This window comes from Labeo rohita, chromosome 6, assembly GCF_022985175.1.
Source record: "Labeo rohita strain BAU-BD-2019 chromosome 6, IGBB_LRoh.1.0, whole genome shotgun sequence".
In the NCBI taxonomy this organism is placed as follows: Eukaryota; Metazoa; Chordata; class Actinopteri; order Cypriniformes; family Cyprinidae; genus Labeo; species Labeo rohita.
In genome coordinates this window covers 7,415,520-7,430,052 of record NC_066874.1, presented here as the reverse complement: position 1 = coordinate 7,430,052, position 14,533 = coordinate 7,415,520, and the positions used below count along the sequence as shown (strand labels likewise).

The 14,533-nt window shown below is 37.1% G+C and overlaps 1 protein-coding gene across 7 annotated transcripts in view; it reads right to left on the bottom strand.

Moving 5' to 3' along the window:
* Nucleotides 1-14,075, bottom strand: part of als2b (alsin Rho guanine nucleotide exchange factor ALS2 b) — a 38,662-nt gene extending 24,587 nt beyond the window's left edge. For 2 of the 7 annotated variants that reach the window (XM_051112046.1, XM_051112048.1), the window contains exons 1-10: nt 13,857-14,056; nt 13,102-13,172; nt 12,839-12,987; nt 9,098-10,143; nt 6,134-6,310; nt 5,769-5,958; nt 5,222-5,272; nt 2,574-2,742; nt 2,293-2,389; nt 2,129-2,206 (exon numbers count right to left, since the gene is read on the bottom strand). In XM_051112046.1, the coding sequence (XP_050968003.1) occupies nt 2,129-2,206; nt 2,293-2,389; nt 2,574-2,742; nt 5,222-5,272; nt 5,769-5,958; nt 6,134-6,310; nt 9,098-10,143; nt 12,839-12,987; nt 13,102-13,118 (1,974 nt within the window). In that variant the 5' untranslated portion in view covers nt 13,119-13,172; nt 13,857-14,056. Of the gene's footprint in view, nt 1-2,128; nt 2,207-2,292; nt 2,390-2,573; nt 2,743-5,221; nt 5,273-5,768; nt 5,959-6,133; nt 6,311-9,097; nt 10,144-12,838; nt 12,988-13,101; nt 13,173-13,856 lie in introns of all 7 variants that reach the window. The other 5 variants (XM_051112051.1, XM_051112052.1, XM_051112047.1 and 2 more) reach the window with 4 other exon arrangements.
* Nucleotides 14,076-14,533: the final 458 nt, after the last annotated feature.

Sequence of the window (14,533 nt, the reverse complement as noted above, 5' to 3'; positions counted from 1 at the left end):
CCTTAATCCACCAAACAGTGGAGCACTGATGACTCAGTTTACTGTTACATGATTATGTGACTGTGCATTAAAACGTCAATGATACATCAGTAACAGTATCTTATTAGTATGACCTGTTTGGCTTATCACGTATCTTCCTTGTAGATAATATTTAGTACAGTTCCTTCATGAAATGAAAATTGTCTTCTTGTTCTGCATTTTAAACATGACAGCATGAGCTGATGCTCACTGGTTTTTATAGTGCCTTGTGGGTTGTAGGGTGTATCATTGCTCTAGAATGATTTAGTCAATGGGACAGTCTAGAAATAGCCAATACCATGTGTTCTGATAACTGAATTAGAGAGCTGATCAAAACACACCCAAACAAACTGGATGCACATGTACACTTAATGTCTGAAGACTCGCATTGCAACTGGGTGTGTGCAAGTGTCACAGTTTCTAAGCTTGTCATTTCTGCAGTATTTCTAAAACTTAAACGGAAAATAAATTTATAAATATTTTTTCTTAATTCTAAAAATGCAATTATGCAAAGTGCAAAAGTGCTAATCTGTCATATAATTTGAATGGGCTTTATTTAGAAACTATTTAAAAATATAGTTGCAAGCAGCAATTACCGGGTTCGAACACTTAAGGCATTTAAGCATATAAGGAAAAAGACATTACATATTATTTAGCAAGGCAGTACCCAACTAAATCAATGATTAAAAAAAAACATCTTTGGCAAATCCAGGTCATTTGCAATTGAAATACAATGTTTTTGAGTCCTTTTTAACTGTTATAGCATCAGCTGTGGTCCAATTTTCTTAAAACTTTGCATGCTTGTTTAGAATCACCTGTCTCATATGCTCACCAGGTTTTGTGTACCTTTGAGTTTTACTTTAGGCTTTATAGGATTATGGGTAAATTTGGACAGGCCCCTTTTCTAAACAACCCAATTATAGCCTCCCATAAGGTGAAAACCTAGAGAGTCAAGACTGAGCAAATTAACTAGGACTAGTTTGCAAAAGTAGGTTTTTGACATCATCTCAATCATTTAACAAACAATTTGATTGACAGAAGTGGTTCTAGAGGCAAAGTTGTCCGGAATGAGGAGTTGTATCGTATGATATGAATATTGCGTGTATGTATGAAGAAAAAAAACAAAAAAACGCTCAACGTACAATCGTTTACGACCTTGAAAAATGTGATAATCACCCCCCAGTGGCTGATTTCTGTCAAATTTCTCTCAGACGTGACGAGTAAACGAGTCGTGAGTCAAACAGGCTCACTGACTTTCGCTCCAATCAGCCTCCGTTAACCTTGCCTAACAGGTGCTCAAAATTTGTCGGCCAATGGCGGCCATGTTTTTTGAGATACGCATATGTCCTCATAGACACTTGTGGCACTTTGGACCACGACTGTGCATACAGGTTTTCATGTTAAAAGGACAAATGGTTGTGCAGTTATAGACATTTTTTCCCCTCTAACAGCGCCACCAAGTGGTCAAACTCTGCGATTTTTTTCATGTGACCTCCGATTGAGTGCTTACATAAATATAGAGTTTGGCGGAGATATCTCATTCCGTTCAGGAGTTACAGGCATTTTACCAAAAGTGGCCCTGCCCATTTCGAATGTTTTGGCGACCCTTTGCGACGGCGAGAAGAAAGTTTGACTTTATTTTGATAATTATTAATATTCGCTGCTCTGGTTCCAATCGGGCAAAAAATCTAGGACTAGTTCGCAAAAGTAGTTTTTTCAAAAAACGCGAAATACCCGAACATTCTGCCAGGCTCACGATCGAATCTTGTCCGATGTGAACCAAGGATTCCAACAACGGTTTAGGAGTTATGAGCGATTTCGTACTTTTGTTCCCTATAGCGCCCCATTCAGGCCGATTGTATTGCGTTTCAGTTGCGTTGTTGTCTATGCAGGTTCAGAAAGCTCTCGGATTTCATCAAAAATAGCTTTATTTGTGTTCTGAGGATGAACGGAAATCTTACGGGTTTGGAACGACATGAGGGTGAGTAATTAATGACAGAATTTTTTATTTTTGGGTGAACTATTCCTTTAAATCACTATTAAAATTAATCAATTTTAAACTTTAATTCATTCATTATTTTTTCTGCTTTATGTGCATGTATGCACATACCTTGGTTAAGTGTGGAAGTGTGGTGGGTGATTCCATGTGTCCCAGCTGTCCAGAAGTGTTGCAGCCCCACGAGAACACCTGCCATACACACACACACACACACACATTACATTAGGATTACACTAATACAAACATAACGCTCAAGAGCAAGAGAAGTATGTCACCTGTGATTGGGCGGTCAAGGCGAGTGAGTGATGTGCACCTGCAGCCACTCTCAACACCTCTTTACCATTCAGACTCTGTACACAGACGGGCTGTGGTCTGAAAAGAAAGAGAAAGAAATCACCACATTATGTTCTTCTGTGATGCATCTAATGAGTCTGTCCTCATTTTAGCAGAGCACATTATATTTTAAAGCCTTGGAATCTTATGTAACTCCTGAGTTGGTAGGAAGAGAGTCTCAAGAAACAAGACTGGGCTGCTCATGCAGAGAGAAAATTCTGACCTGGGAAGGAGGTCTCCATGTCCAAGCTGCCCTTCCTGGCCACGTCCCCAGCTCCACACTTCTGTCTGCAAAGAAGGCAGGTGGGCATCGGCCTCGGGAATGCCTCCTGGAGCGAGCGGGATGGCCCGTGCACGGGGACGGCTCGTTCGTCGCAAAAGACGTGGAGATACTGAGAGAGCAGCAACAAGGAAGAAAATAACTTAAAAACATTCAAAAAAAATTGGAACATCAATAACTAGAGGCAGAACACAGTCCACATCCAAACTAAAAATTAAAATAACAGATCATAAGAAACTGCAACTCATGGCAGTTTGTTCCTCATTGAATATGCATTAGTTCAGTTCTGCCATATAAACACGACCAAACAGCATAGGGAAAAATCACATGAATCATTTAACAGCAGACGCAGACCCAAAGACTTCGCCAACTCCATTTCAACTCTCTAGCAAAACACACACACACACATATATACACGGTATGGCCAGGTGCACACACAAATAAACACACACAGACTGCTGTCGTGCTGAGTTATGTTCCAGCCCCACTGGGGTCCATCTGTCACACAAGAGGGGGTGAGGAGATGAGAAAGGGAGAAAGGTGTGTGTGTTGCAGGTAGCTGGCTACCATTGTCTTCTCTAGCCTGTGTATCAGGCTTTAGCTGATTTATGAACTCTGACAAACACACCAGGTTGAGGTATCCTAGTGTCTCGTGAGCAGAGAGACCTCAAAAGTCCTCGCATCACAGTCTCGAACTCAGGAAACTAAATGTAAATCACTTTACACATGCAAAGGACTAGAGCAGAAAGTTTCTGACACCTCTGGAGACGAACTTGTTTTGATTACGTATAATAAAAAGGGGAAATACATTCATGTATCTACAACCTGTTTGTCAACTACAACAAGAAAGACTACTTTTTACAAAAGCTGAATCGCACAAACTGTCAACACATGATTTAGATTCATATGTCTCCCAAAACACAAGCAAAAAACTAAAATGAAGCAAGATTTTTTTTGTAGATTATTTTCTTAAAAGGAGTAGTTCGACTGCAGAACAAAAATTTACATATGATGTACTCACTTGGTTGTCATCCAAGATGTTCATGTCTTTCTTTCTTCAGCCGTAAAGAAATTATGTTTTTTGAGGAAAACATTTCAGGAATTATGTCAATATAGTGGACTTCTATGGTGCCTGTGCGTTTGAACTTCCAAAATGCAGTTTAAATGCGGCTTCAAAAGGCTCTAAACAATCCCAACTAAGGAAGGAGGGTCTTATCTGGTGAAACAATTGGTCATTTTCTGATAAAAATAAAAATTCGTACTTTTTAAACTTGAATGCTCGTCTTGTCTAGCTCTGCATGTACTCTGTGCATTCGGGTTCAATACAGTTAGGGTATGTCGGAAAACTCCCATCTCATTTTCTCCTCCAATTTAAAAATTGTCCTACATCGCTGCAGAAGTCCCGACCCAGTGTTTATAAAGTGAACAAGCAAAAAAGGGTAAACACCATTTACAAAAAAAGGTTTTTGACATACCCTAACGGTCTTGAACGGGGCTGCACAGAGAACGCATACACATGACAGAGCTAGACAAGATGAGCATTTGAGGTTTAAAAGTATATACATTTTTACTTTTTTTAGAAAATGACAGATCGTTTTGATAGATAAGACCCTTCTTCCTCGGCTGGGATTGTTTAGAGCCCTTTGAATCTGCATTTAAACTACATTTTGGAAGTTCAAACTAGCGGGCACTATAGAAGTCTACTATATGGAGATAATTCCTGAAATGTTTTCCTCAAAAAACATATTTTTTTTACGACTGAAGAAAGACAGACATAAACATCTTGGATAACAACAGGGTGAGTACATTATCTGTAAATGTTTGCTCTGGAAGTGAACTACTCCTTTAACAATTATGCTATTTTTTTCCCAGATTCAATGATTACTGTCATGAAAAAATAAAATTCTCAAAAAAACATTTACACTACCATTTCTAAAGTCTCTCATGCTTACTAATTCTGCTTTTTTTGTTTTGAAATAAAGTAAAACAGCAGTATTGTGAAATACTGGAAATATTAGCATCACATGATCCTTCAGAAATCATTCTAATATCCTGATTTGGTGCTCAAGAAAGTGGTGCTTAACATTTTTGTGGAAACCTGTTTTTTAGGAATTTTGATGAACAAATTTCAAAAGAGCAGGATTAATTCAAAATAGAAATAACAAATTTGTAACATTTTTGTAACATAAAAAAATTGGGCTACACTTCTATTCTATGTGTCTATGTTACAGTGTAATTATAAAATTACTGATTAATTACTAATTAAATTTAAGAACATTGTTAGACTGTCATTTATTTGATTTCAATTAAAATAAATTTTGTATTAAAGTATTATAAAGTATTACTATGTTTTTAATATAGATAATAACCATGAGAATTACAAAAACATATGTAAAATAAAAAAACATAAAGTAACATGTCCGGATCATTACAGTAAGAATTTGGGGGTAAAATGTGCTTAAATGTCTCAATGCAAAAAACTGATTGGTACAAAGATTTTTGAGCTGAAATTGAGATAAATGTCTGTGAGATTCATCTATAAATCTACCTCTAAATCTAAAGTTTTTACAACTGCAACTACACAAAAATACCTTCAATTGTTGCGCTGGATGCCGACTCCTTCACCTCAAACTCTGCAATGTCTGTAACCATGGCAACAGCAAAATATGGAAAACCTGTCCACAAGTGCCGCTGGCAGAAATTTGGAGAGTCGTGGCAATACAACCAATGCCATTAACAAACACATTACAGCAAGCAAAAATTGGCCAGGCAGCGATTTGCAGGGTTTTTACTTTGAACTGACTGAACTAAGTCTTAACACACAGTACAGGATTATGATTAAACTTCACATATTCAGCTAATCAAAGAATACATTCACAGCAATCATTCCTCTGGTTCTTATGCGTCTAAACGGCAGTACATACTCTCTACGCTCAGATGATTAAAAAAGCAGACCATTTTCTTTAAATATTTATGAAATTTGTCACAAAAAGGAATGGAGTTGTTAGTTATTCATAGCCTCTGCAGCAGAAACACCAAGCGTGCAATGAGCTGATGGATGAGGGAGGCAAAACTTTGCAACACGCTCATCAACTAGTCCATGCTAATGAAAACTCACACATGCCCATGCAGACTTACGGAGACGGTACACTGGGTGTAAGAGAAGGAGAGCTTGTGTACCCTGAGAGAGCAGGCCAGGCAGGGACAGGCGACGGCTGAGCTCCGCCTCCTCCTCTCGGATGTCCCCCAGGCTTGAGCTTTTCTTCCCCTGCATGGGCTCTTCCTGACGGAGTCTCTCCTCCACTCGCTCACGGCCCTCTCCTGGAACCTGGAGTACAAATGTTTGATCAAACGCATCAAAGCTGGGTTATTATTTTACAGTTTCATCCCAGTAACAGTGCCGACACAAGTGTGAAAATGATACAAGGATTTAGAAAATGTATTGGTTTAATGTTTAAGGAGAACATATAAATGTATAGTATAAAAACCGGAAATACACTTACCCAGTAACCAATCACTTTTCTCAAAGAGAGAGCTTCATATGTGGACACTACGCGCTCTCCCACTGCAGAGGCACAGGACACCACCAAGTTGTTCAACGCAGAGCCCATTGGAGTCACAGACTGGGCGACCGGGATCAAGGGGTCAGAGGTGAAACGATCAGCATGGTCACTGGACAGCTGTGAGAGGACAGATACAAGAACTGGAATTGTGCATTTAGAAGCAATTAAACTGTTTGATTCATGATGGCTTGGAATAGTCAACTAGATAGTGATGGCAGGTAGTGATTTTAACTAAATAAACAAAAATGCTGACATTTTTAACTACATTTTTTGTTACAAGAGAAGCTGTCAACTTCATAAACAGGGTTTAGCATGCCAACGTACTACAGTTAACAGTTTCTATTAAATTTGGATAAAAATATACAAATACATACACTACTGTTCAAAAGTTTGGGTTAAGTAAGTTTTTTTTATAATAATAACTTTATTCTGCAAAGATGCATTAAGTAGTTTAAATAAATTAAAAATAAAACAATAAATAAACTAAAATTAGTCCTGTAAATGTTAAGAGTGAATTTAGGCATGATATTATGCACTGCCAGTCAGTGTTTGGGGTCAATACTTTTTTTTTTTAAGAATTTTTTTATTAATGCGTTAAATTGATTAAATATGTTTAAAAAAAAGAGTAAATATGTTTAAAATGAGAGTAAATAAAAAAGGCATCAGTACACTACTGGAGAAAGATTATTAATAGACATTACAGTAATTCTGAGAATGCAACTTGATGAATAATGAAAAAAAAAAATCTAATTGGCTCTAAATGTTTATGTTCAAAATTATTCAACCCCCAAAAGTGAAATTTGGTGCAGAATTTTTTATTCTTTAAAAAGCATCAAAAAACACTGCTTGGAAGTTACTTAGAAGCTTCGATTATCTCTCTACTGCAGTCTTAGCCCATTCCTTGTCTGAAAAAGCTTTCAGATCACTGATAATCTTTGGTTTTCACTTTGCCACTGCTTTCTTCAAATTTAACCAAATATTTTCAATGAGAATTAAATCTGGAGACTGAACAGTCCACTCAAGAACATTCGATGACTGATCCCTGAACCAAGAATTAGTAGGTTTGGATGTATACTTTGGGATGGCTGTCCTACAGAAAGTCCATTGATCATCAGCTTCAAGCTTTGCACCAAAGGCATCACAATTCTGGCCAAAATGGCCTGAAACTTCAAAGAATGTTTGACTATGCAGATGGTGTTCTTCTGCTCCTAAGTTTAGCATTTTTTGCACCAGACATGCTGATTCATGGGTCCAAAAAAGTTCTAGTTTGGTTACATCACTCCATAATACATTCACTCCACAGGTCTTTCTAAATAAATTTTTGCATATTCAAGTCAGCGTTTTATGTTCTCAGTCAAGAGTGTAATTCAGCATTCAGTAAGATGCTACAACACAAAAGCCATGCTTGTTTTGTGTTTATCTTATACTCTGCATTTAAAAAGTTTTTCGACCTTTCATTGGGTCATCTTGCAAGTCTTTGGCTGTACATTGCAGGTTTTTCCTCAGTTGTTCTGATCAAATATTTTATGATATTGTGCTTTTTTGTTCAATACCCTGGTACAACACATTTTAAATTAAAGGGGTTATCGGATGGTAAGTTCACTTTTACATGCTGTTTGAACACTGTGTGTTGGCAGTGTATGCACACATCTACCCTATAATGATAAAAATCCATGCAGTGGTTTTTAAATAATCTGTAAAAATAACATTCCCGTTTTCAGATCAAGCCATTCTCAGATGCCTGTCGTTGTGGCGTCACACCGACAGAGGCCACTCCCACGATAGCTGATTGACATGAGTGTCTTACCTAAGATTAGTTGTAACAGTCCAACCTCCATGTTTTGATGCCGGAGCAGGGATGTAAGTTAGACAAGAATTGAGCGATGGAGGTGTTGTGTTGCTGGATGTAATAATGAACGTAGTGGTCATCATTTACTACCCAAATCTGAGCTGCTGAAGATACAGTGGACTACGTTTGTGAAGGGAATGCACTTCTTGATCTACATATATCCGTCTATGTTCGTGCGAATTCATTCGCGATCCAGCTTCACTTACAGAACAAGTGAGTATAAGGGTTTTTTTTAATGAATCTTTGTGATCTTCTTTCCTAATAATGTGCTAGTTAGCAAGTTTAACCGCTAAACGCGGCTAAAGTAAACAGGCTCGTCTCTCCACAGAGAGAAGAGAGGGGCGGGGCGATCAGAGCTCATTAACATTTAAAGCAGCCTCGACCAGAATGGGATGATTTTTGCTGAGATGATTTTGGCAAGGTAAAAAGGGTGTTGTTTTACACTACCATTGAGAATTTTTAACCAAAGTATATTATAGACTTTTCATTAAGACCCTAAAGAATCATATCAACTTGTGGAAAATGGGCATCCAATGACCCCTTTAAGGAATAAGGCTACCAGCTGTTTCTAGGAACTTTTAATGTCTTGTAAATCTTCAAATAGCCTTAGACTTTCTGAAGTAATACAATTATTTATTCTCTATAGCTTCTGTGAGAGCTCTGTTGACTTTGTAGTATTAGATACTGAAACTTCAGCACATGCATGGACTAACTGTATACATGTATAACAGCTCAAGCTAATTCTGTTTTCTAATAGTGTCTAAAACTATTTTGTTCCCCACCATACTAAAAAACAGCAATGTTTAACAGGGGTTGAATAATTATGACATTGCTGTGTTATTAAAAAAATCCTAGAACTCAAAAATATTACAATATATATTGACATTATCACTTTTAATATGCCAGTAACCTGTTGTAAATGCAATTTTTAAAAAATCCTGGATCTTCAGAATAGCTTGTATTTGTAAAATACTACAGTCTTGGGGAGGTTGAATAATTTCAATTGCAACTGTATATCAACTTAATGCTTGCCGGACATTGTGTTTAAAACTAACCTGAGCAGAATGAAGTGTGCTGGGAGTCTTGGTGGTGTGCTCTGCCAGTGCATGATCAGAAAGTCTCTTCAGGTAGGCCTTCACTGCCTGCTCATCGGGATATGGGGAGGACTTCCCCCCTGTGGCTCTACAGCTGTCCGGCTCAGGGGTGCTGGTCTCTGCGGCTTCGACACAAACCTCTCCATTTGTGGTAGGAGCTTCAAGCGCCGCTGAGTCTTCTATGGCTGGTTCTACGGGTTCTTGGCTAGATGCGGAAGCCTGATTTTGGGGTTCAGAGGCAGGTGTGCTCTCAAGAGGAGGTGTAGGGGGTAATTTTGGGATCAGGGTTGGCATAGACGTAACAGGCTCTGTAGGAGAGCTCTTGCCTTGCTTCCCCCTTGAGCTCTGATTTGGGCTGCCCTCTAATGCAGACTTGGTCTCACTGCTGTCTGGCTCAACACCTAGTGGACAGTGATGGCCATCAGAAATGATGACATGGTCTTCTTTGTCAGTCATAGTGTACAGCAGCTGATGGCACTGACCACATTTGTCTTGAGGTTTCCTGGGCTCTTGCGGAGGCGGGAGACAGCGCACCAGAGCCAGGCTGTGAGTGGCTCCACAGGCCACCTGCAACACGTGTCTTCCAGCCAAGTGCTCTACCTTCTGGGGCTTGCAGATAGGAAATGCTGAAGTGTTCAAGCCCAGCTGGCACCCGCTTCCCCAAGCCCAGACTTCATGCTTGGCTGAAAGAGCCAGAGTGTGCTGATCCCCACACGCTACCTCCAAGATCTTCACCGTCTGAGGGGGCGTGGAATCAGAGTCAAGCACACCCACAGGGGTTGGGTTAGGGATAACAGAGAGTCCTGATAGGCCACACTGGCCATGAGTGTTTTCTCCCCACATGTGTACTCCTCCATCTTCTGTCACGACTCCACTGTGAGCGGAGCCAGCAGCCACAAAAACAACACGTTGTTCACTAAGAACTGCCTCCAAAATGGGTTCAGTCACTACTGATGATGTTTGGTTCTGTTTCCACGGCAGCTCACCAAAGCTGTAGACTTGTCCCCCTAAACACAGTATATAAATGATTACATTTCTGGAGTGCAATATTAATGAAAAATGTATGAGAAGCAATAATCAATTGCTTTTCTACAACCTTCTGTTTAAAGCAGTGATTTTCCACCAGGGAGTCGGTTCCAGATAAAAATTATTTCAATTAATTATATTAAAATAATAACTTAATAATAATTATAACTAAGGGATAGTTCACCTAAAAATAAAAATTCTGTCATTAATTATATACTGTCATGTCATTCCAAACGCGTAAGACCTTCGTCCATCTTCGGAAAACAAATTAAGATATTTTTGATGAAATCCGAGAGCTTTCTGACCCACATACAAAGTATTCTCATAACTTCAATAAATTAAGTTTGAACTACTGATGTCACATTAACTATTTTAATGATGTCCTCACTATCTTTCTGGGCCTTGAACGTGTTACTTGTGTTGTTGTCTATGCATGGTCAGTAAGCTCTAAGATTTAATGAAAAATATCTTAATTTTTGCTTCTAAGATGAACAAAGGTCTTACAGGTTTGAAACACCATGACGGTGAGTAATCAATGACAGAATTTTTATTTTTGGATGAACTAAAAATCATATTTCTTTTTTCCCCTCTCAATATTGCCTTAGTTCATGAATTTACCATTCTTGCATTTCTGTAATCACAAAAAGTTCTACTTGATTAATTAAACATTTCTAAACTCTCAGTCATAATTCCAGCAGAAATACCCTAAGGTGCAAACGTTTTTTTAATGAATTTTTCACAGAAAAAATCCAGACGTTTCAAAAGTAATCCATCACTGGGTTTAAGTTGGTCACATAAATTAGTTTATTATGAGCATATGCTGCAGTTTTGTCATCTTCCATCTTAAATGCTTGAGTGTTTTAAAGTGGATTCTTATTGGCTGTCAATGTTTTTTATTGATCATCAAATGAAATGAATAATTCTGAAACAATGCAACAATATTATTCCTCTGTGTGGTTATCATTATAGTTGTGTGTTGACTTCCATATCTCACAGAATTAGAACAATTATTAAAACTTTAGTTTTAGATAGTAATCAATATAGTTATCAATATAGCTTGGTGTGAACGCCTGGCCTTTAACCTACATGGGGGCAGTCTTAAGAGACAAAAAGTTTAAAAATCACCGTGAACGAAAAATTTCCAGCTGTTTATTGTCAAACAAATATTCAACAACACACACACACATAAAAAACTTTTTTATCGTAGATGCTTAAGAACACTTTTATATTATATTTTGTATATTATTTGTATAGTATAATTTTATATTATGCTTTTTGGACAGTAAAAACGTTTTTTTATTGTTTTTTTAAACTCTCTTCTGCTCACCAAGCCTGCATTTATTTGATCCAATATGCAGCAAAAGCTATAATATTGTGAAATATTTTTACTATTTAAAATAACTGCTTTCTATTTGAACATATTTTAAAATGCAGTTTATTCAAAGCTAAATTTTCAGCATCATTACTCCAGTCTTCAGTGTCACATGATCCTTCAGAAATCATTCTAACATGATGATTTGCTGTCCAGGAAACATTTATTATTATTATTATTATCAATATTTAAAACAGTTTAGTACATTTTTTCAGGATTCTTTGATGAATAAAAAGATCCAAAGATCAGCATTTATCTGAAATAAAAAGCTTTTGTAACATTAGACACTCTACCAATGAATATAGAAATGAATACTTTGATTTAGCAAGAATGCTTCAAATTGATCAAATGTAATGATAAAGGCATTTATAATGTCAAAATAGATTTCTATTTCAGATAAATGCTGTTCTTCTGAACTTTCTATTCATCAAAGGAACCTGAAAAAAAATCTACTCAGCTGTTTTCAGCATAGTAATAATAATAAATGTTTTTTGAGCAGCAAATCAGAAAATAAGAAAGATTTCTGAAGAATCATGTGAGTGGAGTAATGATACTAAAAATTCAGCTTTAAAATCACAGGAGTATATTACATTTTAAAATATATAAAAAAAAACAGTTATTTAAATAGCAAAAATATTTCAAAATTTTCAAACATGTTTTTGCTGTACTTTGGATCAAATAAAGCTGGATGAGCAGAAGAGACTAACAAACATTAAAAATCTTACTGTACAAAAACTTTGACTGGTAGTGTATCCAAATAATAATGATTCCATTGTTTTTTTTTTTCATTGTAGTGTAGTACAAACTACTACAGTGTAGTTTGCCTAAAAATAAAATGCAAATCTGCAGTATATGACTTTATTCTGTAGAACCCATACAAAGTCAGTGAGGTCTAAAACAACACTGCACACCAATGAATTTCACTGCATGGACCTTTTTTTTTAAAATATCATTAAAACTTAAACAGGTTTTTGGAATGACATGAGAGTGAGTAATTCATACTTATTTATGTTGCGACCTATCCTGTTAAATTATTGTTTTACGAGTCACAGCTGATGATTTCAACTTGGCAAGGTGTTTCAAAGGAAGATTGTGCTATTCAATTTTATTGAAAGATCACAAAGAAAAACATTTTTTCTCCGCAACCAATAACTTGTGCACAATAAGACCACATAACTAGCGTCTATTTTGATGCTGACCTTAACCTGTTCACAAAGTGCTAATTCAAATATTACTATTTTGCATCTAGAGGGTTGCCCAGCCAAATTTGCATGTGTATCTAGAGTGAATAATAAATGTATTACCTTCTACTAGCAAAACACCATGTCTAGCTCCCAGTGCAGCCTGGAGCACCGGCCGGGAGAGCAGCACCCTATCCGGTGTGGTGCTGTAGGAATATCCCCTCCATGTGTGGAGAAGTCCTCTCTCCCCAGAACCGTCCTCCTCACCACAACTACAAACACAGTAATGAATACACTCTTAGAAAAGTCATGAGACAAAAAGCTGAGGAGCGTACAAACGCTGCATTGTTCAACATTGCTGGCAGACTGTCTTTGAACACACTTACCTTATCTGCTTCTCCATCTCTAAACGTTCCCCATATCACAGCTGTCAGGTTTGTCACTGTGGATGATTGTTCTGTGAGGGAACAGATGTTGAATGAGGGTTTGGGGTTTGGCAATGATGTTTAATGTTCAATGATGTTTGGCAGTGATGTTTAAGCTAATTTTCCTGAGACAATGCTTTATAAACTAGTCACAAATGCACAAAGCCACATAGGCTACATGTCTTTTTAATGGTAAAATAAGTAAGTGAAATGCTTCCAAGTTCAGAATTTGTGCCAAGCAAAGACTAACAGGGTAAACACATATGTACACACAATGTTCAGGGCCAAAGGTGACTCAGAGCTGTGATGAAATCATCAGCTGAACTGACAAACACACAACAACAGATCTGGGATACTGTCTAATAAATTTACAAATTTACAAACTCCTTTTCTGACACAAACTGTCAAGCCGATTTAGTTGGTCGTGAATCATTATGATTGACCTATGAGGTACAATATTCTAATTAATTACATTATCCATCTCAGGTCTAATATGAAACTAAACATGTCTGATGAGACCAAAGCACCGCATATTTTGAGAAACATCCACGTCGACAGGTGGGGATCATGTTAAATAACTGATGAATGAAAAACACCACTGTAACGCCATCAAATACAATACAGTCCCTAGAAAACAGAAACATTTCTAATCTCAATTCTATTCGCTATTCCAATATCACTCAAGCTAATAAATACGGTGCTTCGTTCATTCTTACCCCGATATGTCAGATTAAAGATCTCAGACAGAAAGAAGCGAATGAGTCTCGGCTTAAAATATCTTGTCAGCTTTTAAAACACTTGATCAGAGAAGTAAAATAAACCGGTAAGTAGAGCAGACATACAGCAGAGCGAAGCTCATGATGATTACGATGATGATAATCGGGTGTGTTGTTATGGTGCTGTTGTGAGCGCTTCAACGGACGGAGATTCAGGAGGGACAAACTAGATAATGTATTTACGCTTTCGCTTTTTCAAATCTGGCAGGTAGAAGAGGAGAGATGAGTTGGTTGCTTGAAATATAAACATGTTAGTTTACTAGTCGATAGAAACTGTAAAGTCAGTGGTTTGCAGGTTAATAATAATAATAACAATAATAATAATAATAAATGGACTAATACTGCTCTTGCATTTGTTGTGTCGATAGAGCAATTGTTGTCTATGTAGACCAGGCTAAATTACAAGTAAAATAATAAAAAAAACAGCATTTCATCCTGTCGGGATTTATTACCTTAAGTATGCTAATAGTTAATTAGTACACTAGCAGTCAAAAGTTTTTGAACAGTAAGATTTTTTAATATTTTTAAAGCCTACATTTATTCGATCCAAAGTAAAAAAAAAACTGTAAAAAAAAAAATTGTAAAATATTTTTACTATTTAAAATAACTGTTTCTGT